Source organism: Polistes fuscatus, unplaced genomic scaffold (genome assembly GCF_010416935.1).
Source record: "Polistes fuscatus isolate 324 unplaced genomic scaffold, CU_Pfus_HIC Scaffold15, whole genome shotgun sequence".
Classification (NCBI taxonomy): domain Eukaryota; kingdom Metazoa; phylum Arthropoda; class Insecta; order Hymenoptera; family Vespidae; genus Polistes; species Polistes fuscatus.
In genome coordinates, this window is record NW_025113053.1 from 22054 (window position 1) to 42938 (window position 20885).

Below are 20885 nucleotides of genomic sequence, written 5' to 3' on the forward strand. Positions count from 1 at the left end.
AAAACGATCGCTTTTAACAAAAGTTTTAATAAATTTATTATAAAGCAGGATAAACGATAAAAGCTTCTTAAGGTTATAAAAAGAGATAAAAAAGCAAAAATCATATGATTTTCGCGAATTATTAGTATAAAAGGGATATCTTACGTATTATTTTTATAGATAGGTCATAGAGAGAATATGTATTCCGATCGTTCGACAATAAAAATTTGCTTATTTTCGTGTCGATTATTAAAAATAGGCAAAATTAAATAAAATAGTCATGTAAATTCGAATAGATTTCTTACATCGGTAGTACAACATTGATTATAATACAACAAAAAAAAACGGTATTAATTATCGTATTAATTATTTTTTTCTTCCTTTTTTTTTCTTTTTCTTTTTCTTTTTCTTTTTCTCGCGAAAGGTTGGCCTTGAAATATTTATTGCACAAGAAGAATCAATGGAGAAAAATATTATACGAATGTGTGATAATTAATTCGACTGAATTAATGAAGTTAATGTCATAGGTGGTAACATATAATAGGAATGCGTATAAACATTAAATAACATTTGTTCGCGATATATTAATGCAAAATGATTAATCAAAAATATTCCGAATAAATAAATATACACCTAGATCGTGTAAATACGTGTCCCAAAGATGAGTCTCTCTCTCTCTTTCTTTTGGTGTGCGTGTATGTGTAAATGTGATTGATTGATGTATGTATGTATATATACAAATGCACTAAAAACATATAGATCTGTAATTTGTACCCTTTTTTCATTAAAAGATCAAATACATATAATCTGCGTTAACCTTACATATCTAAAATACATATACATCTGATCGCAGGCGTATTCCTTATCGTTAGAATCTATTATATACAGTTTCAATAAAGTTTGTTTTTTTGTTCTTTTTTCTTTTTTTTCTGTCATTTATTCGGGTGTTCTTTATTTTTAATTTTCGGTTTTTTCTATTTTTAAATTTTTTTTTCTTTCTTTCTTTCTTTGTTTCTTTTTTTTTTCTTTTTAATAATATTGCTCTTCTCTCCTAACACGTTATGGCAGTCTTAAGGCAAAAATCTATATAATTCACACGAGTTCCTCTGCATTGGTAACTCTTTCTTCATCCCTTTTGTTTTTTTTAAATTGGCCTGAGTCTACGTAGTAAAGAGATCAATGTGTTAAAGTAATCGATTAATCCTTTTTTTTTCTATTCTTTTTATTCTTCTAAGGCAGATGCATGCGTTTTTGCATCTAACTCATTCGTTTTATTTTTGTTGTTTTGTTATTTTTATCTAAACGAGAGCTTGATCAACGATACTAATTGTAAGTTTTATAACTTTTTCTCTCTTTCTTTTCTTTTTTTTCTTGTTTACACGTTAAAGTACAAAGTGTACTTATTTTTTGTTTTGATATCCGATAGAAATTGATTTAAATTGCCAATACTCGCGTTGAAAATTAGGTTTCCAAAAAACACGTCAGGAACTTTGACCATAACGTATATTTAGTTAACTTCAATTCAATTCCTCTCGATTTGATTTCAAATCAATAATTATATATATATTTTCATGATGTATTTTTTATATTATTTCAAAGATAATCGGTAATAAGGCTCCTCCTCCGTTGTCAATTATTTATAATCATTCAAATGATATCTTTAGCATTGGATTTATTTTGATTTAACAGCTTGATGATATGTCCGCTGTAAAATCAAGTTTAAGAATCTATCGAATAACAAAGTGTCTGCTATTTTTTTCTGAAATGACAAAGAAGCAGAAGCCATTCATTGTTTTCTTTTTTTTTTTTTAATTTTCTAATTCGAAGAGGAGAAGCCTTATGTTGGCTTCGTTTGATACTGAAAATAATGAAAGATTCTTCCTCTATCGATTTACAGATACTTTCGATACGTTCTAACTAACATAAGATCGATTAAAGGGGATAATGTATAAATTCCATATGAAGCCATTGAAATTTAATGGGCGCCCCGCGCCCTATATGCTACTTCATAGATATATTTCCAAAATTATATATTATATAAGTTTATATTCTCTTATTTTCTTCTTCTTCTTCTTCTTTTTCTTTATTTCCTTCTTGTTATTTCTTTTTTTTTCAAATCGTCTCACAAGTAATACAACTACAAGTATATTACATTGAACGTGTAAGCGAAAATGTAAATGTTCGAATGTTTTTTGAGGTATCGATGATTTTCTAATATTTTAATCTAATAAGGCTTTTAACGCCTCGTGATATGTTTACGTGATTTGCTACTATTTCGTCCTACGTATTATTTCATGAAGAAATTGAAATTTTGAAAAAATCTCTAGATTCTATAGAATAAAGCATCGATAATAAAATGTGTTTACTTTTAATAATGAATTCTATGATTTTCAATGAACGTACTACAAATGGATGAAATAGTACAATTAGCAACAATACTTTAATCTCCTAAGGCACGGTCAATAATTTCTGCTTTTTTTTTCTTTTTCATTTCTTTTTTTGTTCTTTCTCTTTGATTCTTCTCTTTAATCTTGTCGTTTAACGTATCCAAAGTTCAGCAATGTAGAGGAAGTACGGTGATCTATATATAATAGGATACTTACATAGTAATTCATTTCTTTTCATTGGAATATATAATTCATTTTTCAAAGGGATAGCTGCAAGAACTATAACAATATTTCTATGAATCATTGCAGTGTGTGCTATTAGACACATTGATTAATGTTTTTTTTCCTTTCTTACTATTGTAACGATAGGTAGGAGGAGACACTGTATATAATTAATATTTACAATTAAAAATGAATTATTTGGCATATGAAATTAATAAGATCACGAAGATTGAAATTACTTGGGACGGAGCTCCTTTCTTTCTTTTTTTCTTTTTTTTTTTTTTTTTAAACAAAAAGCTGGCGAGTACGGCGAACATCATCCCCCTTCATTTCTTTGATTTTCTTTTTTGATTTTTGTCATTTTTTTTCTTTTGTTTTTTTTATGTACCGGTTTTATTATCGATATATTCGTCGTCCTCGTCCGCGTATTTAATCTCATTCTCAGATTCTCGAATTAAATCGTAAAAAGATTCGTGCGAAGATTCGTCGTCCTTCATATCGGTTTCAACGCCATAATCGGGACTTAGAATTTCTTCTTGGGGTACAATGATCCTTTTCTTATCAAGCTGCTGATGCCTGTGAACTTTAACAGGAGATTTCAAACAACCTCGCGACAATTCCATCATAGGAATATTAACGATATCTAGATTTTTATTATTTTCACAGGGTTGAGTGTAATTCGTGAAATCTTTGTACTTGTATTGCATAACGTTCGTTAGATCTAGATTAGATAGCAACGATTTGGACTTTTCATTATCCTTCGCATTATCATTCGTATTCTGTTCGTTTATCTTTTCATTAGAAACGATTAATTCATCGTTTTTCTTCTCGTCAGTTTGAATCGTACTAGTTTTTGGTTTATATCCAACGTATGACAACAATTTGGAATAACTAGAATCCGAACGATTACGTTTAACGCTCAAAGGTGATTTTACATTCTTATCTTTATCCTCTACCTGGACGATATTATTATCGACACTATTAATATTGGTAATACCACTTCGATTATTACCTTTTGACGAATTCGGAAGATTCGTTAGCTGTTGTTTCTGTTCGATCAACGATTGATCGACAATCTTATCTGGCGATACATTACATTCGGATTTGGAAATAGGCGTTGTTGAATTATCGTAAAGTCGATTGGGAATAATATTTTGAAGTATCGTTCTATCTCTAAATGCCTGACTGGACAAGGATTCCTCGCTCACTCTGATTCTAGAATCTTCGAGTATTCGATGAATAGGAAGTAGCCGTTCGATCAACATTTCCTTACCATCATAGGAGTCCTCATCTGAGAGAAAGTTTCCTTTGGATTCGCATTTCTTTAAAGTATCCTCTTGTTGTTGATGTTGCTCGGTATTAGGACAAATACCTAAATTGGATTTGGATTCCCCAGGTCTGAACATTTTCATTCTTCTATACTCGCTGGGAGTTAAAGTAGATCCTTCAGTATCTAGCAGCAGTCCTTCCCTTCCCAGTTGTCCTTCCATCATCAGACGACTGTCTACATTTTCCATGGGAATGATATCAGAATCCGAAGACAACAACGGTGGTATCCAGACTAAGAAAGCTGGGTCCATACCCAGATAGGAACCAGGAGCTGCACCTGCATTCGCAACATTGTAGTCATAGTAGTCCAACTCCAAATCCATTTCGGGATTAATTATACTGTATTCCGATCCTGGCCCGTGAAGCAAACGTTCCCGATTTCTACGATCTTTCGTTTCCTTCCCGGTACGCAAAGTTGGGACGTTTGAATACATTCGTACGGGAGAAAATTCCTATTGGAACAATGAAAAATACTAACAACAGTAGTCTGACAATTTGAATTGTTATTTAAACGAATTTCTTATAATCTTACCTTGCCTCGCAAAACATTGTTCGGATCGTATTGACGAAGTTTATCTTCCGATCCTATTTGAATTTTACTATCGTCTATCGTTGAATCTTGATCTAAGGTAGGACTTTGCAATCCTAAAGTTCGTAATCTAATAACACATTGATTTTATTTCATCATTTTTTCTATTACAATAATCAATTTTCTTTGTATACGTGGAATACCTACTTCACAGGTCTCGCATATTTTACTTCAGGCTGACCAACAAAAACGATATTCGACATGAAAGATACGCTCTCGGTAATGTCCTTGCTAGAAACTATAGTATTTTGTGAGCCACTAGCTTCAGAATCATTTAACTTCAATGTACCTGATTTTTCAGTAGTTTCGTCCTCGTATCTATCATTTAAATATATATATATATATATAATATTTGTTTTTGTTATATTTACATTACTATTTAATTGTAAAAATTTATGAATTAATTTATAATCGATAAGATATTACGTACTCTGCTTGTGTCTCAGAACTATCATAATCCTCTTCAGCTCCGCACGATGTGCTTTCAAGTTTCATATGATTGGGTGTACCTCTTCTCGATAATCTGACCAAAGAAACTACTTCGGAGATTAAAGTTGCGGAAGATAAAGTCTTCTCGCGTCTGACTGTATTTGGTCCAGAATCGCTACATACTAAACGAAAAAAAAACATAAAATAAAAATAAAAATTGATGTTAAAGTAAAACGAATGTTCGAAACGATATACAGGGTGTCCCACGTAACTCTAGTCACTTGAAATAACCTGACAAACAATTACTTTAAACAAAAGTTGATTTGTTTTTGATTGTTGATGGGATACCCTGTATATTTATCATCACTTTGTTTAAAACTCACCGGAATATTCGCTCAAATTATCCAAATCTTCGGCGATATGATATTTCCTATATTTAAAGGCAAATTGCAATGCTAGAGAAATAGATATGAAAAATATTAACATTAATAGTGACGCCGCAACTAAATGGGCGGGTGTCATCCAAAATATCCATTCACCGACAACGGACGTGGAATTATGTTTAAAAGGCACCGACATTAACGTTTCGTTCCCTTCTCGTGGCTTATCTACAAACAAACAAACAAACAAACAAACAAACAATAAATTACAATAAAACAATATTGCAAATGTTTGCATATTAACACTAGATTTACCAGCTAGTTTGATATACATATTTCTACCAAAAACCACCAAAAATAGGTAATAGCAAAAAATATATTTCTTATGAATATATATATAAAACAACCAATCATTATGATTGGTCTGATAAATCTATTATTAATAATACATTTGTAATATACGTACAAATAATGACAGCATGTGCTAGGAAACCACCGACGCAAGATTCTCCAGCCGCTGTTATTTCGTCGCTGAAGAATTCTAACAACAAGTGTTCACCGGTAGAAATAATTGTTCTCGTTGACGGAAGAGATTTATCAAAGGCAATATCTGTTAAAAGATTCGCACTTAATGAATCGCCATCGCGTACGCGAAAATATTGTCCTGGGCATGGAAATTGTGCTTGATCAACGTGCAATCTGACTACGAAGTTTTGCCTTGCCTGTTGTTGTTGTTGTTGATATATGAATTGGATAAAATTTCAATGAATGTTAACGTTGATAATATTTTGCTTTTTTCTTCGAGAATGTACTTACCTCAACCAACCAAAATGATCGGCCAGGACAGGCCTGAGTATTGGCTGCTAAAATTTTTCTCGATGTTTCCTCGCCTAGCGTGATCAAACATCCGCAACGACATTTAACTCCGATCTGTGCGGTAACTTCCGGTCGTATAGCAGCCAATTCGGTACCATGATGACAATCCCAATCAGCCATATTCCATGTATCCCGTAAACCAAGCCATAACGATCCACCACATGATTCCGTTTCAACGGCTTTACCCTAAAATCAAGTAAACAATTATTACGAATACTGATGATACTTTGTCTAATTTATTTGACTAATAATGTGGACAAAATATTAATCCCACGTACCTGACAAAATTTAGTATCGTATCTAGGCGGTGGATTGTCGCAAAATCTGTAACGATTTCTAATTCCACCGATGCACGAACTGCTGCATGGTGTCCATGGACTCCACGAACCCCAACCACCGGCATCGTTTTCTAAACGTTCGAAACGCAAAGAAATGAACAACTGTTTTACCATTCGTAATCGATTTTTTTTTTGGTTTCCCCATAAATATTTCTTACCTTTGAATGGGAACGTTGGAATACAAGAAAGTTTCACTTCAGCCATAGCACCTGTTATGGCTTGACTGACATAAACGAAACAGTACTCAATAAATTTTTCCTTAAATATGTCGCATTCGAAAGTCAACGTGTGTTTCCCCGGGACAGCTTTGAGTTCCGCTATGTAATGAAGGGTGGAAGGTGGTGCAAGCGATTGAACATTTGCCCTAAGACGACCATAAACTCGCACACGATCACCTTGAAGTCGACAGGATGGATATTCGAATATAACTGGTACTCCTCTTGATCCTTCGCATGGATAAATCGATCGTGCATGAACACTAAAGACAAATTCTTCCGACCAATCGACCTACGTTAACAAATTCATTAACATTTTTATACGATATAAAAAATAGTAATCGATAAAAGAAAAATCAGTACATTTAATACTCGTTTTTTTGTTTATTTGAATTATTTCTATACGAATTATCCGTTAGATTAGAATTATTCGTACTAGATGATACATTTATTAAACAAATGTCAACTTACTTTGATATATGCACTAATCGTAGGTGCATTAGGATTAACTGGTGATGCTTTCAATCTAATAGCATAATCACCGGCAAGCCCAAAATATTCGCAATGTAGAATAATATGCTTCTCCGTTGGGAATCCTTTTATTTCTTCATGATAAAGTACCTACGATCAAGATTAATGAAATATTACACATCAAACGTTTCTTTGAATTATAATTAATTGTATCTAGATTTATTTTCATTTACTTGAACGCGACTTTTGTTTTGTGGATCGCATGCTACCGTACTGGAACCGCAGTAAATTAATTGTAACGTGTACGCCGCAGCTGGAACCTTTTCCGAAGGTTCGCAAAAGATTTCTTTGTACCTTAACGTAGCCGATATTGATACGTTTGGATAAGTCGTAAATTTTTGACGTTCCAAAAATAATGACGGTGTTGGCCACTTTACGTCTAAGGCATTGCTCATCTGAAATAAATGTATCAACATTAATAATATTATCTGTAATGATACTTGTCTTGAAATTAAATTCAAATATTAAAGAATCGATACCTGAATAGTCGACAAATCAGCGATATCAGTTATCTTTGACGGTACTTTGGAAAATTTTGATTGCAATTGCAAAGTATATGTTCCACCTCTTGAAAAATATCCGCACGGTATCGTCAGGGTTACATTTTCACCTTTTTCCGGTAAAGTATCCAACGGAAATTCGCCGATTAATTCCGATGTTAAGCCATTCAGAAATAATACTCTATCGAATTTATAGAAATAGATTAATATTTAATTAATACGAACAATTATATATATATATATAAGTCGTAACACAGTTCGTTCGATAGATTCGAGGACGAATCTTTTTGTTAGACTTTTAAAACGACAAAATAATCTCAATGTTAGTTTTCTTATCGATGTTTCTTTCTATAAAAAAAAAAAAGAAAAAAGAAAAGAAAAGAAATAATTTTACCTTAAAATGAGTGGATTATCCGTAATCGAATGAAAACTTTCCGTAGTATTTTCATCGACAATTTCTTTATCTTCCGTTTGTATTTCGTTCGGTATCGTTGAAAATCTTTCTTGAGAAGATTCTAATATAAAAATTGTTAGATCACCGGACAGTGCAACGTGAGATGCTGGAACTATGACTTTTAATAAAATTGGTGGTTCGTTGATACTCGTTATCGATCTTGATGTACCTACAACGATCAAACAGATCGATCGATTGATCAATCGATCGATCAAAATCTTTCGTAAATATTTCTTTATCTTTTTCTTCCTTTATTTTGTTTTTTTTTTCTTTATTTATTTATTTATTTCTTTTAACAATTAGAGAGTATAGATAGTAGTAGTGTGCATGCTTGGTTTAATGACCCGCGCGAATAAGCACGCAAAGTAATTACCACAGTTAAGGAGAAGAAGAATCAATACTCCTAGCGTTGACCATTCGAATGACCAAGTCATCTCCACTTCCTCGACTTGTATTTTTATTTTTGTTTTTGTTTTGGTTTTGTTTTTTTTTATTTTCTTTTATTCCAGACGATGATACCTATAAAATCATTCGGTGTAGATTTAAATTACGTTTATCGTACAATCTCGAATATTCGTACGTTTAATTTATTATTATTATAAATTATTTCATTGTTGTTATAACGTTTTATAAATTGTGTACCGATTAATTTGGTGGTCTCCTATAGAAGAAAATTATCATTACATTTTCTTGATTATCTTCATTATGACGATTATCATGAAAATATTTTCGTGATGGGGTGATGATACTTTTATCTGTTTTATTTTTTTTTTGTGTGTGCCGAGACACGAAATAAATTCAAATCTTTATCAGGTTGGTTTGTTTTTTCTTTTTCTTTTCTTTTCTTTTTCAATTTATATTTTCAACGTATTTCTCGTCCAATTAACAACGGTACGGTGTTCCCTGCTACGTTTCACACCCTGCGTTGTTTCCTGACAAGAGTAGACAGATTCATTACCGCCATGTTGAAAAATTTCTGTGGTCATTCTGGGCATTCGATCTTCGGGCAGAATCGATAGAATAATCTTCTTATTTTATTTTATTTTATTTGTTTTTTTTTCTATCTTTTTCTTTTTCTTTTTCTTTATCTCCGATAAGAAATGTAATTTGATTTTCTCTTCATTCGTTCATTCGTTAAGTACGACGGATTCGCAGACTACTGATTTTTTCCTGTTAGGAATATGTAATTTAAAAAAATAATGCATTATATAAATGTAAATGTTGAATTATTCAATCAAATTGTATTCTCAATTAATATACAATTTCGTAATTAATTATTTACTCGTCCTAGAATCTGTAATATCTTTCGGAAAAAAAAAAGAAAAATGATAGAATATTTCATCTATAATGATAGTTAACACTTTGTATATCATTTTTTTTACTCTACTTATAATTATATCGTAACGTTAAGATTATCAATTTCCGATATCGTTAAAAAGACCAACTGCAACACAACTTGCAATTAAACGATGAAGCTGCGTATGTCAGAGATAATAATATTTAAATATTATAAGAAAAAAAGTGAATTAAAAGTACGTTGCATAATACTTGCATCGAATCTTACGTTAAATCTCTTTTTTTTTGTTTTTGTTTATATTAAAATTATTTAATAATTTATACAAATTACGGAATTGCAATGAGATATTATATTGCAAAAAGAAATATATTCATTGATTACTTTATATTATTTCAACGATATATTATATTAATATAACAATTCAATTAAAAAACATGTGTGTGTGTGTATTATTTAAAAATATTTTTAAATAATATTCTCTTAAACGATTTGTGTGTGTGTGTGTGTGTGTGAAATAGGATTCGTTGAAGGAAACAACAACAACAAAAAGAGAGACAAATCTTTACTTACGCTTATTGTATTCCCCCTGTCATACGATACACACTGGTATAAATCAACCTTCTCAATACGAAGCTTTCCCATTGTGATAGAGAATTTACGTTGAAATCCCCATAAAAAATAAAAAAAAAACAAAAAAAAGTAATAATAATTTGCACAAAGTAGTTATAAAAGTAAACGATATTCAAACGCGTTCACGTTTACATATATACATATAATATAAATATAGTTCTTTTTAGAAGGTAATAAATCGTATGGTGTATAAAAGGACGAAAAAGAACGATGGTGTAATCTAGTGAAGTTCTTGACAGGGAGAAGAGAAGAGAGAAGGGCAATGGTAAGCCGTAGAGTTTACTGGAATCGATATCGAAAGGCGTACCGGATAAAATTACAAACGTCACGGGAGGAGTACACGCTTCTTTTATTAAAATAATATCCCATTTTATCATTAAAAAAATATATAAAACTGATATTTCTATGTTTACGATACTCGTACGAATTAATGAAAGTGGCTAAAGCCATAAGTGTTTAATAAATAATCTGATTGACGGTAAAAACTTCAACGACATGGATGATGATGATGATAGACTTTGGTTACGGGGGTTTCAACGTGAAAAAGAAGAACAACTCCGTCTAGGTGACGCGCACGTTCGCAACTAAAGTTGGGGTGGTGGACGAAGGCACCCCCTCTTTTTGCCAGTAATTCCCACCCCTTAGACGCAGGGGTGCCGCCACCACTGCCGCTGCCACCACCACCACCACCATCGTTTGTCGGGGGTGAGCATTATGACAGAAGGCTGCCTTCAATGAATGAACGCATGAACGACTACGATTTGCACGAGCCACACTCTCTCTTTTTCTCCCTCTTTCTCTCTCGGCAATTACGTTTTTCATACTTGCGAAAGAAAGTATGAAAAGGGTCGAACAATTAGTGCTTCTCTTGACACCATATATATATGGGGGTACACCCAATAACGTGTACGACTACGACGAGTACTATTCCTTTTCATAGAAATAGAATCGTCGAGTGGATTGTCCTCTCAAGTCTGACTAATTGGACTTGCTTTTTATGCATGTACACGAACGAACTTTTTTGAATCATTTGTTTTTTTCTATTTTTAGAAATTAAAAGTACTTCGTTAAAAGATAATTGAGTCAGGGATATAATATGGAAGAAAATATTTTGTTCTTCCTGCGAGAAAAATTTTAAGTAATTTTTGTTGTTGTTATTTTAGGAAATAAATAGGACTTAAGTGAGAAAGACTGATGTAATTTAGTTAGATTACGAATATGGCCAGATTCGCCAATCCTTTATATCGATCACAATTAATATAGTCACATTTTATCGATAAATATCTATCACATAAATTAAAAAATTAAATAAATCATTTCGTAAAATAATATCAATTATATCGTACTCTATGTATATATATATATGTATTTAATGGATATGAATTGTTGGCATGATTGCCTACGATTAGGTAGCAACGATTCTGTTATAGTTGCAAATTTATTTGAATGATAAAATTGAATGTAAAAAAGAAAAAAACAATTTTATGAGAGATTAACTCCTGTAGCACGAAATTTTTAGCATCTTTATATTTAAAAAAATTTTTTTTTTATTATTATTATTATTTTTTGTTATTTTTTGATAATTAGAATGATCTATTAAAATTTCATAATTATTTTACCTTTACTCTGAAAGATCATTAAAATATGTATTAAAATTGTAGATTAACTGATTATTTTCACTGTTAAACAATTATTCATAATTCTAATCGTGAATTTAATATTGCACATAATTTCTATTCACTAACTAAGTAGGTCCATAATATCTTGATTAGATAAATTCGTTTTTGCTTGTGTTTGTAAATTAGGTTGTGAAGCCATTGGCTGAAGTATCTCAGAATTAACTTTTGACCCATATTCTGCCATCGTTTTAAATTCTGTCTGTGAGGTCCAACTTGACTTTAAATTGTTAGGAGACGTCATCATGTTCCATGTAGTTTGAGACGAATTCCAATTAATAGGTGAAGCTGTATTCTTCGTGGTCCAATTCATCATTTGACTTGACATTGGCGATGTTAACAATTGTGAATTTAATTGATTTGCATTATGATTGTTCCACGTTGCATTTAAATTTTGACCAATATAATTTGATTGGGAATTTGGTGACTTGGATGCGGATAAATTTAATTCATCTAAATTATTTTTCAATAACGTTGCTGTTAAATCTTTAGGTTGTGCTTTGGGAGTTGATGAAATTGCTTTCGGCGTTAATGGCTCTTGAGATTGTAATCTTTGATGAGTTTCTTGTTGTTGCGCCAATCTAAACAATAAAAATATATTATAAAAGTATATATATTATTGTTGTTTGAGAGAAAGAATATAAAATTAATTTTATATTTAATATAATATTCTTTTTACGATTGTACCTTAACTTTTCTTCCATTGTTAATCCATTTTCAATAACAACAGATTGTTTAAGTACATTTGCAGATGGTTTTTGTGGTGTTACATCGATATCATTTAATATATTTTGTTGAGGAAATGTAATTTGTGTTGCTGCTGATAATTCCTTTTCAAATTGTTGTGTCTCACGTCTTACGGCGTCTAATTGTTTAAGAGCTTCTCTATGTTCTGTGGTTACTCTATTAATCATATCAATCACCAATGTAGAAAGTGTTTCAAATTGTGATAAGCTAAGATTTTGCTCTACGCATAGTGGCAACAAAAATGGTAATACTTTAGTTGCTAATATTTCTTTACTAATGCCCATTTTACTATGCGTTAATAATAATCTATATATTCCTAAAAGCAAATAAACATATTGAATTACAGAATTACAGATGTAACAGAGAAAAATGTATACTGTAAACAATAATATACCTATAATAGCCATTAAAATAGCAGGTTCTCCCGTATGAGGAATTTCTTGAAGAAGTGGCAATATCTCATCGTAAACCAACCAGCGGTCAAAACTTGGTAACATTTTTGCAAGACATAATAAACAGTTAACACGAATTCCTAAAGTTGCACTATTATGGCCTTTTTTATTTAAACAGATCTTTTTTATCCTAGGTAACATTGCATTTTTCATAACTGGTCCTTCGATCATAGTTACTATATTTGGCAATGCCGTTAAACAAAGTTCTTGAAGTTGTTCCCAACCTGATTCTAAAGCGCGCGTAAGCATAGGAACTATATCACTTTTAATAACATCCGCAGGACACAATTTTAAAAGTAAATTAACTTGTTGCATTAACACGAGACTGATCTGAAAAAAATAAATGAAATTAATCAGAAAAAATGTGTAATAAAATGATTTGTAAGAATATCATTAAAAAGATTTTTACCTGGGGTGGATCCTCTAATGCAAGAACAGGTTTTAAATTAGGAAGAATATGTTCTCTGAATTCTTCTACTTCACAAGATTCCATAACTTGCAAAATACTTGGTAATACAAATGGGATCATTGGTGGATTTACCAATTCTTTATACAATGATGGTAATACTCTATGAAGTATGACACGATGTGGTATTTGCTTTAAAACTTTTGGAAGACCTTTATAAAATTGTGACTTTTGGAGATTATCCCATTGAAATAATTTATCCAAATAATTCAATGTTTTAACTCCGATATCCATAAAATATTCAATCTAAATGATATGATTAGAAATTAAAAAAATAAATTATACATTAATATGATATAATTATGTTAATATTTAGAAAAAATATTGAAAAATAATATTCACCTTAATAAATTGATGAGGATCTGGCCTTAATTCAGGGCTATGACTTAACATTAGCTTAGTAGTATCTCTAAGATTTTCTGGAACTGAAAATAATTTAGACGACACAGCAGATCCTTTAAAATTCTCTAAGAAACGTTTACACCTGGACAAATCATTTTGTGATTCATGAAGTGGCCGATTATCTGGAGAATGTATAACATAAATTAACATGCCTAAAGAAAATATGTCACTTGATGGACTGTTACTGCTTGCCAATATGCATTCAGGAGCTTGATAATCTAATTGAGGACATGTTAAAGACGGGGCAGTAGGATCATATTCTGTATACGACCAACTTGGCTAAAAAAAAAAGAAAAAATGATAAATATAGAATAATAAATAAATACAAAAATCTAATTCTATATTTATGATTAATTTAATATTATTTACCTGTTTACTATCTGTATTTTGATTCAAGGCACAAAAATCAAAACCAAATACTTTCCATACTCCATGTGAGTTAATAACTATCGATTCGGGACATAAATTTCTATGTAAAAGTTTAACGTCACCGTGTAAAAATGCAAGTCCTTCCCCGAGTTGTAAGAGACCATAACGTATTTCGATATCGAGTAATTTATAATTCCTTAGATTTGACGGAAGCGGTTGGGGAACATTTTCCATATTACCTAACGCATTAGCCAAGCTAGCGAATACTGGTTCTGTCGCAAATGCAAGACTATCTCTGGATTCTTCGAGTGGATGTTGAACGGTTAATATTTGCGGATGTCTTAATTTTGTCAACTGCATTATTCCTCGCTTTAATGTTTCTAACACAAGCTCTCTATCCGTTTTCGATGACCATCTTTCTAGAATACGTTTCTCAAATACAAATATAGCAGCAGGTTGCTTCGTTGACTTTTTGTAACCATTATAAATCTTCCATAATAATCCTGGTCCCGCGCTAGCTATATGAGCAGTCACTTCAAATTCTCTAGTTACAGGATTACCAGGTAGAACATTGGACAATTGTGAAAGCCCATATGCTGTATTATGAACAGTATTAGTAATAGTATTGCTTACAGTGTTCCTTAGTTTGGTCAGAACGTCCATTTTAGTATTTTTTCTAATTAAAAGGTTGACAAGTCATACAGTATTTTGAATAATTTCAATAGATTTTGATTCCTTTCACAGAAAGATAAATCAAATTTCTTAATACTTTCTTTTTCCAAATTCAATTTCAATATAACTTACAAATTGTCCGATTTGTCACTTGACAACCAAGATGATTCTGCTGTATCGTATGAGTCACCTGTAACAATTATCTTCAATATTTCATTTCTTTTTATGCAGAACAAGTTTTTTTACGTATTCAACAAATTGTAGTTTATCAACAAAATAATAACTTTGACAATAGACCTTAATAATGGCTTTATAATTATCACTTAAATATTATATAGTATATCATTATTATTTTTATGAATAATTTATTAAAGTTTATCTTGTATCATGACAATTTACAGAGGTATAAACTTATTGTGAAATTATTTCCAGTCTAAAGACAACTTCAGAGAGATACTTTACCGCTCTATTTTCAAATTTAACATTACTCTATCGAATTCATAAGAATTCCGTGTAAATTTAAAAAGTTTCACCCTTTGTTTCGTTTTAAATTTATAAAAAATATATATTTTCAAGATTAATTCAATATTATTTCAATGAATATTATTGTGAATTATGTTAAAGGATATCGCTTTAATCTTTTTACATATAAATATAATATAATTGGTCACAGGTAATATTAACGCTTTCAAATATGTAAAGAAAATTACAAGATATGAAATAAGTAACAATATTTTATCTTTATACATTTTAAAATTTGAAAAAAAATATTAATATACTTATGTCGAATTGAAATATGCATCAAATGTAAAAAATCAATATTTTTTATTAAAATTTAATGTTATCGACAGAGTCAATTTTAGTAGCAAGTAACAAAATTGCTTACAAGATGTCGTTACGGTCGAGATACTGAACATTGCGTTTAATCTATGGCGGGTAGAGGTAAGGAGAATTATCTCATATGGGAGAAAATTTGAAAAAGTGTCCAGTTTTTGCCAAAAATAATAGTTCAAAAACCTTCCAGAATGGCGCTGATGTAGATAAAGGGTATGGTATGAATGTAGCACAAAATACTACTTGCGTAGTACAAAATAATGTAGTAAATATAATCTTAAAAAATTATTATGAGAAAACGTGTAGCTAGAGTGATTTTATTTCGTGAACTGTGAATAGTACGTTTATTGATTTTTTTACATTTAATTTTATGAAAAATAAAATATTAGAAAAAATTACTTTATAAATAAATATATATATATATATATTTATATTTGGCGCTTCTTTTAAAATTTACCTTGATGCTAATGTGGCGCCACCTTAATTTAATTCATTTGACGGATACTTTCATATACACAGATGATTCTCATTACCCCCTCTACCCTCCATAGTTTAATCTAATATAATTCAACTTTGCACATGTCCTAACCTCTGTTAAACGTGTTGTAGTGCATAAAAATATTAATCTGTTTTGTAATTTTTAAAGAAAATTGTATATAAATTTAAGTGAAAATGTCAGCATTGTTTTCTGGTGATAATTCCGACTCTGAGGAGGAATTAAAAGTAAATACGGATTATGCTCAGAATTATGATAATTTTCGCAAAAAGGAAGAAATTAATAAATGTGAGTATTCATAAATAGATTTATTGCCATATATAATTTGAACTAGATGCTAATTAAATATTTTTCATTTGTATCGATAATTTAGTGAAAACAAAGTACGGAGTAGATTTGAGTACCGCGACAAGTTTAGTTAATGAAGAAGAAGAAGAATCGGATTCTAGTTCTAGTTCTTCGGAAGATGACAGCGAAGAAGGAAATGTATGTATCAAATGTAAATGTTAATAACAATAACTTGTATCTTTAACTAATTTCATATCAATTAAATTCTAGCAACTGAATGAAAAATTTGATAAAGAATTTTATAGAACGTTAGCTTATTTAAAAAAGAAGGATCCTCTTATTTATGATAAAAAGACGACATTTTTTCATAACATAGAAGATCAAGCGGATGAAGCAGATCAAAATGGGGAACAGAAAAAGAAGAAAAAGGATAAAACTATGTTTCTAAGAGATTATGAACGTAAAATCATAACTGAAAGGGATGGAAAGTATAGCGATAGCGAAGATGAAATTCAAATCGAACAGAAAAAAGATCCAACTTATTCGGAGGAACAACGTTTACTTAAAGAAAGTTTTAAAAAAGTACTTAATGATGAAGACGAAGATGAAGATACAGAACTTTTAAAGCCAAAGGAAAAAAGTCAAACGGAAAAGCAGCAGGTTAATTAATTATTATATTCATTTTAAAAGAAAAATTTTGTAATAGTCATTCTAGATATCAATTATTTTCTATTATTATGCAGGAAGAAGAAAGTTACAAGGAATGGTTGAAAGGACAAGAAACAGATATCGATCCTAAAGAAGAAGAAGAATTGAAACCTTTGCGTGACTTTTGGAATGATCCTAAATTAGATTCAAATGAAAAATTTTTAAGAGATTACGTGCTTAATCATAAATTCTTAAATCAAGAATCCTCCGACAAAGATTTAAATTATAACGAAATGATTCATGATAGCGATGAAAATTTGTCGGAAGATGAAAATCAAATAAATAAGCAAGAAGAATTCGAACAGAAATACAATTTTAGATTTGAAGAACCTGATCAGGAATTTATTAAAAGGTTTATAATTATTAATAAGTAATCATACTTTTAATTTTAATCATTTATTTTTACTTATCTATAATTTATTATTAGATATCCACGTACAATGGAGAGTACGCTTAGGAAAAAAGATACTCGCAGAGCGCAGAAAAGAGCGGAGTTGAAAAAAAGAAAACAAGAAGACAAGTTACGTAAGAAAGAAGAATTAAAACAATTAAAAGCATTAAAAAGGAAAGAAATAGAGGAGAAAATAGAAAAACTTAGAGAAATAACAGGTATAAAAAAAAATAAGTAAAAATATTAAGATCATATTTAATGCGACAAAGAGTTATTGGATTGACGATTTATTGCTTTGTTAACAGGAAACGATGACATACGTTTTAATGATGTGGATTTGGAAGGAGATTTTGATCCAGCAGAACACGATAGAAAAATGACAGAAATTTTTGACGAAGAATATTATGCTGCGCCAGAAGATGATATGAAGCCTGAATTTCCAGACATTGATGAAGAATTAGGAGTTGATAAAAACTGGGATGACTATGATCCCAATGTTGATGAAATTGTTGATAGTAATGACTATGAATATAATGCACCGCATTGCGAAGATCCAGACTTCAACGTAATGATTTTATATACCACATTGTTAAATTGTAAATATGTGTAGTTGATTAATTTTACTTGTTTTGATATTAGATGGATGCAGATTATAATGGTACACAGAATTTGCAATCAGAATTATTGGAAGGAACGAAAAAGAAGAAACGTAGAAGACGTAGTAAATTTGCTGAAATTATAGCAAAAGATAAACCTAAATTTGATCCAACGAGTCATCCATCTTATGAAGAATACTTTGATCAATATTATGGTTTAGATTATGAAGATATGATCGGTGACTTACCATGTAGATTTAAATACAGGAAAGTTGTTCCCAATGATTATGGTTTAACCGTTGAAGAGGTAAATATGTGTATAAATTTATAAATATAGATTAATTATTTAATTTCAAGTATTTAATGAATATATTATGTTTTTTTTAATAAGATATTAACGGCTGATGACAAAGAATTAAATAAATGGTGTTCATTGAAAAAAGCTTTGCAATACAAGCCAGAGCATATAGAACAAAACCAAGTAAAAGAATATCAGCGGAAGGCTCAGAATGAAGAGCTAAAACGGAAAATTCTTAGAAGTTTATATGCGTAAATATTTTTCATATTTAAAATATATATATATTTATATCGTGAAATAATATATTATTTCGTTTTTAAATATGATTATTTTGTAATTTTAATAGTCCCGAGGAGCCCGAAGAATTAAATGAAAGTGAGCCAACGACAGAAGAAACAAAAAAGAAACGTCGACGTAAGAAGAAGAATAACATTGCATCTAACGATGTTACGCCCACTGATACACAATCTCAAGGCATGAAAAATAATGATAATAATTCTACTCAAACTGTAATTAATGAAAATTTAGAAAAGGAAGAAATTACGAATTCATTTGATAAAGATGAAGAAACAACACTTGTCAACACTACGGAGTCGAAAAATAATAAAAAGCAGAAGCGGAAACAAAATGAACATTCAAATGAAACTGAATCCAAGAAAATAAAAATAGACAATACTGTTAAAGATGAAACAATAGAAAATAATAAAAATACTCAACAAAATTGCATCGAAAAAGTAAATATTGATGCAGAAGCTGAGAAGAAAAACGTATCATACGTTTCTAATAAATCTAATTCAAATAAAAAAGATAACTCACATATTAAGAAAACAGATAAATCCAAAATAGGCAAGAAGAAATTTAATAAAAATAAGAAAAGAGACGATCCAAATAGTCAAATAGTTGCAATGGATGCATCAAGATTGAAAATGTATGGGATAAATGCGAAAAAATTAAAGAACAAATTGAAATATGGGAAACAGAAACAATAGTTTTTATAATTAAGGAATTATAAACTTGTAAATACAAATTGATATTAAGCTATTTTATGCATATGTATATTTATATGTATGTATAATACATACACACACACATTTTTTTAAATCTTCTTTATCTTGCAATTATTTTTTAGAACTTATCGATATTGTAGCATTTCTATATTTTTCTCTGTCGGTTATGTAGAATACTGTATAAAATGATAATTGCGACATAAAGACATCTGGGTACGAGCAACCCTAAATTTTTAAGAAAGAAAATGAGACCTTGGTATTTTTTAAGGGCTGATTTTCGTACTGTAAATGAATCTGCTTCAGAATGATAAACGATATTTGCGGATTATTAGGATTACAATGTCTGTTTACGTTCCTTTTCGAGAACCACCATTCCTAATCCATCCCATATGGTTTACACGAGAAAAACACCCTACGTACCACCATAGCCCCTGTATGTAAGCTTATATTTTTACCGTCAAAATAAATAGAGGGTGCATTTTTATATAGTTGGTAAGAGGAAAACTACGATAAATCGTAAATTATATTAAACCCATATTTCTTCAACATATTTACACCTTTTACAAATATTATCATTAATAACGTTACAAATAATTTCAAATATTATTATCATTAATTTGTAATTATTATTATTGTTTTTCCTTTTTTTTTTTATTAACTTTAACAAAGGTGTAAAACAAAGTACCATTATTTTTAACGAAATACGAGAGTTGGTTGAAAAGTTTTGAGTTTCCAAAATTAAAAAACATTTTTGTTTAATTAATTTAATAGCAAAAAAAACATTGTTTCTAATTTAAGCTCAACATTTGTCAACCCACTCTTACATGACGCGTCGTCGTTATTCAAAATTTACCAATTAATTGTAAGATAAATTTAAATATATATATATTTATTTATTTATTTATTTTAAAAAGAAACTGACGATTTATTTGCAGTTTAACTAACAATACGAGAGAGAAAGAGAGAGTCTCGATTAAATAATTTCTCGAACGAGGGTGTGAGAGATAAGAAAGGTTCGATAGATCCCTCCTCTACATTCTCTTTTTCCAGTATGCCCATGGGTGCGATAAATCAATCCCTTTGGCTCAACTACTATTCTTCCATAGTAGCAGGTGGCCTCGAACAGTCACCGACGTTCGCGCCCTTAATTCCCAATTAATACTATCCCCTTAACAAAAACGTGTGTTCGAACAACTCCTCCCTTCGTACTACATCGTAAACCAATGTGGGTGGGTGAAATGGGGTAGGGGGGGGTGGGGTTACTTACCGCGAAAACGTTCCACTTATTATTATTCGCATATCAACGATTATTATCGAAGTGAAATTC

The 20885-nt window shown here is 30.4% G+C and overlaps 3 protein-coding genes across 6 annotated transcripts; 1 reads left to right on the forward strand and 2 right to left on the reverse strand.

The window, feature by feature from the left end:
- Positions 1-2073: 2073 nt before the first annotated feature.
- Positions 2074-10755, reverse strand: LOC122514705. 3 transcript variants are annotated; one of them, XM_043631682.1, is made up of 17 exons: positions 10097-10755; positions 8872-9399; positions 8603-8748; positions 8170-8398; positions 7755-7956; positions 7449-7670; positions 7216-7365; positions 6688-7036; positions 6470-6600; positions 6132-6377; positions 5782-6037; positions 5319-5543; positions 4937-5117; positions 4796-4824; positions 4654-4744; positions 4450-4576; positions 2074-4369 (listed from the first exon to the last, which is right to left on the reverse strand). In XM_043631682.1, the coding sequence occupies exons 3-17, from the start codon at positions 8661-8663 to the stop codon at positions 2969-2971; spliced, it is 3900 nt and encodes a 1299-aa protein (XP_043487617.1). In that variant the 5' UTR covers positions 8664-8748; positions 8872-9399; positions 10097-10755; the 3' UTR covers positions 2074-2968. The 3 variants fall into 3 exon arrangements, with proteins under 3 accessions (XP_043487617.1, XP_043487618.1, XP_043487616.1); XM_043631683.1 differs by having other exon boundaries at positions 2074-4092; positions 4171-4369; positions 4654-4824; XM_043631681.1 differs by having other exon boundaries at positions 4654-4824.
- Positions 10756-11356: 601 nt separating this feature from the next.
- LOC122514706 (SCY1-like protein 2) lies at positions 11357-15356 on the reverse strand. Of its 2 annotated transcripts, XM_043631686.1 has the most exons (7): positions 15238-15356; positions 14269-15130; positions 13840-14178; positions 13441-13743; positions 12974-13361; positions 12520-12895; positions 11357-12413 (listed from the first exon to the last, which is right to left on the reverse strand). In XM_043631686.1, the coding sequence occupies exons 2-7, from the start codon at positions 14929-14931 to the stop codon at positions 11897-11899; spliced, it is 2586 nt and encodes an 861-aa protein (XP_043487621.1). In that variant the 5' UTR covers positions 14932-15130; positions 15238-15356; the 3' UTR covers positions 11357-11896. The 2 variants fall into 2 exon arrangements, with proteins under 2 accessions (XP_043487621.1, XP_043487619.1); XM_043631684.1 differs by having other exon boundaries at positions 14269-15356.
- Positions 15357-16312: 956 nt separating this feature from the next.
- On the forward strand, positions 16313-19886 carry LOC122514496 (protein KRI1 homolog). Its single transcript, XM_043631373.1, has 9 exons — positions 16313-16558; positions 16644-16756; positions 16829-17218; positions 17302-17618; positions 17694-17875; positions 17963-18222; positions 18297-18560; positions 18645-18802; positions 18898-19886. Exons 1-9 carry the CDS (start codon positions 16447-16449, stop codon positions 19538-19540), a joined length of 2439 nt encoding a protein of 812 aa, XP_043487308.1. The 5' UTR covers positions 16313-16446; the 3' UTR covers positions 19541-19886.
- The last annotated feature ends 999 nt before the right edge of the window (positions 19887-20885 follow it).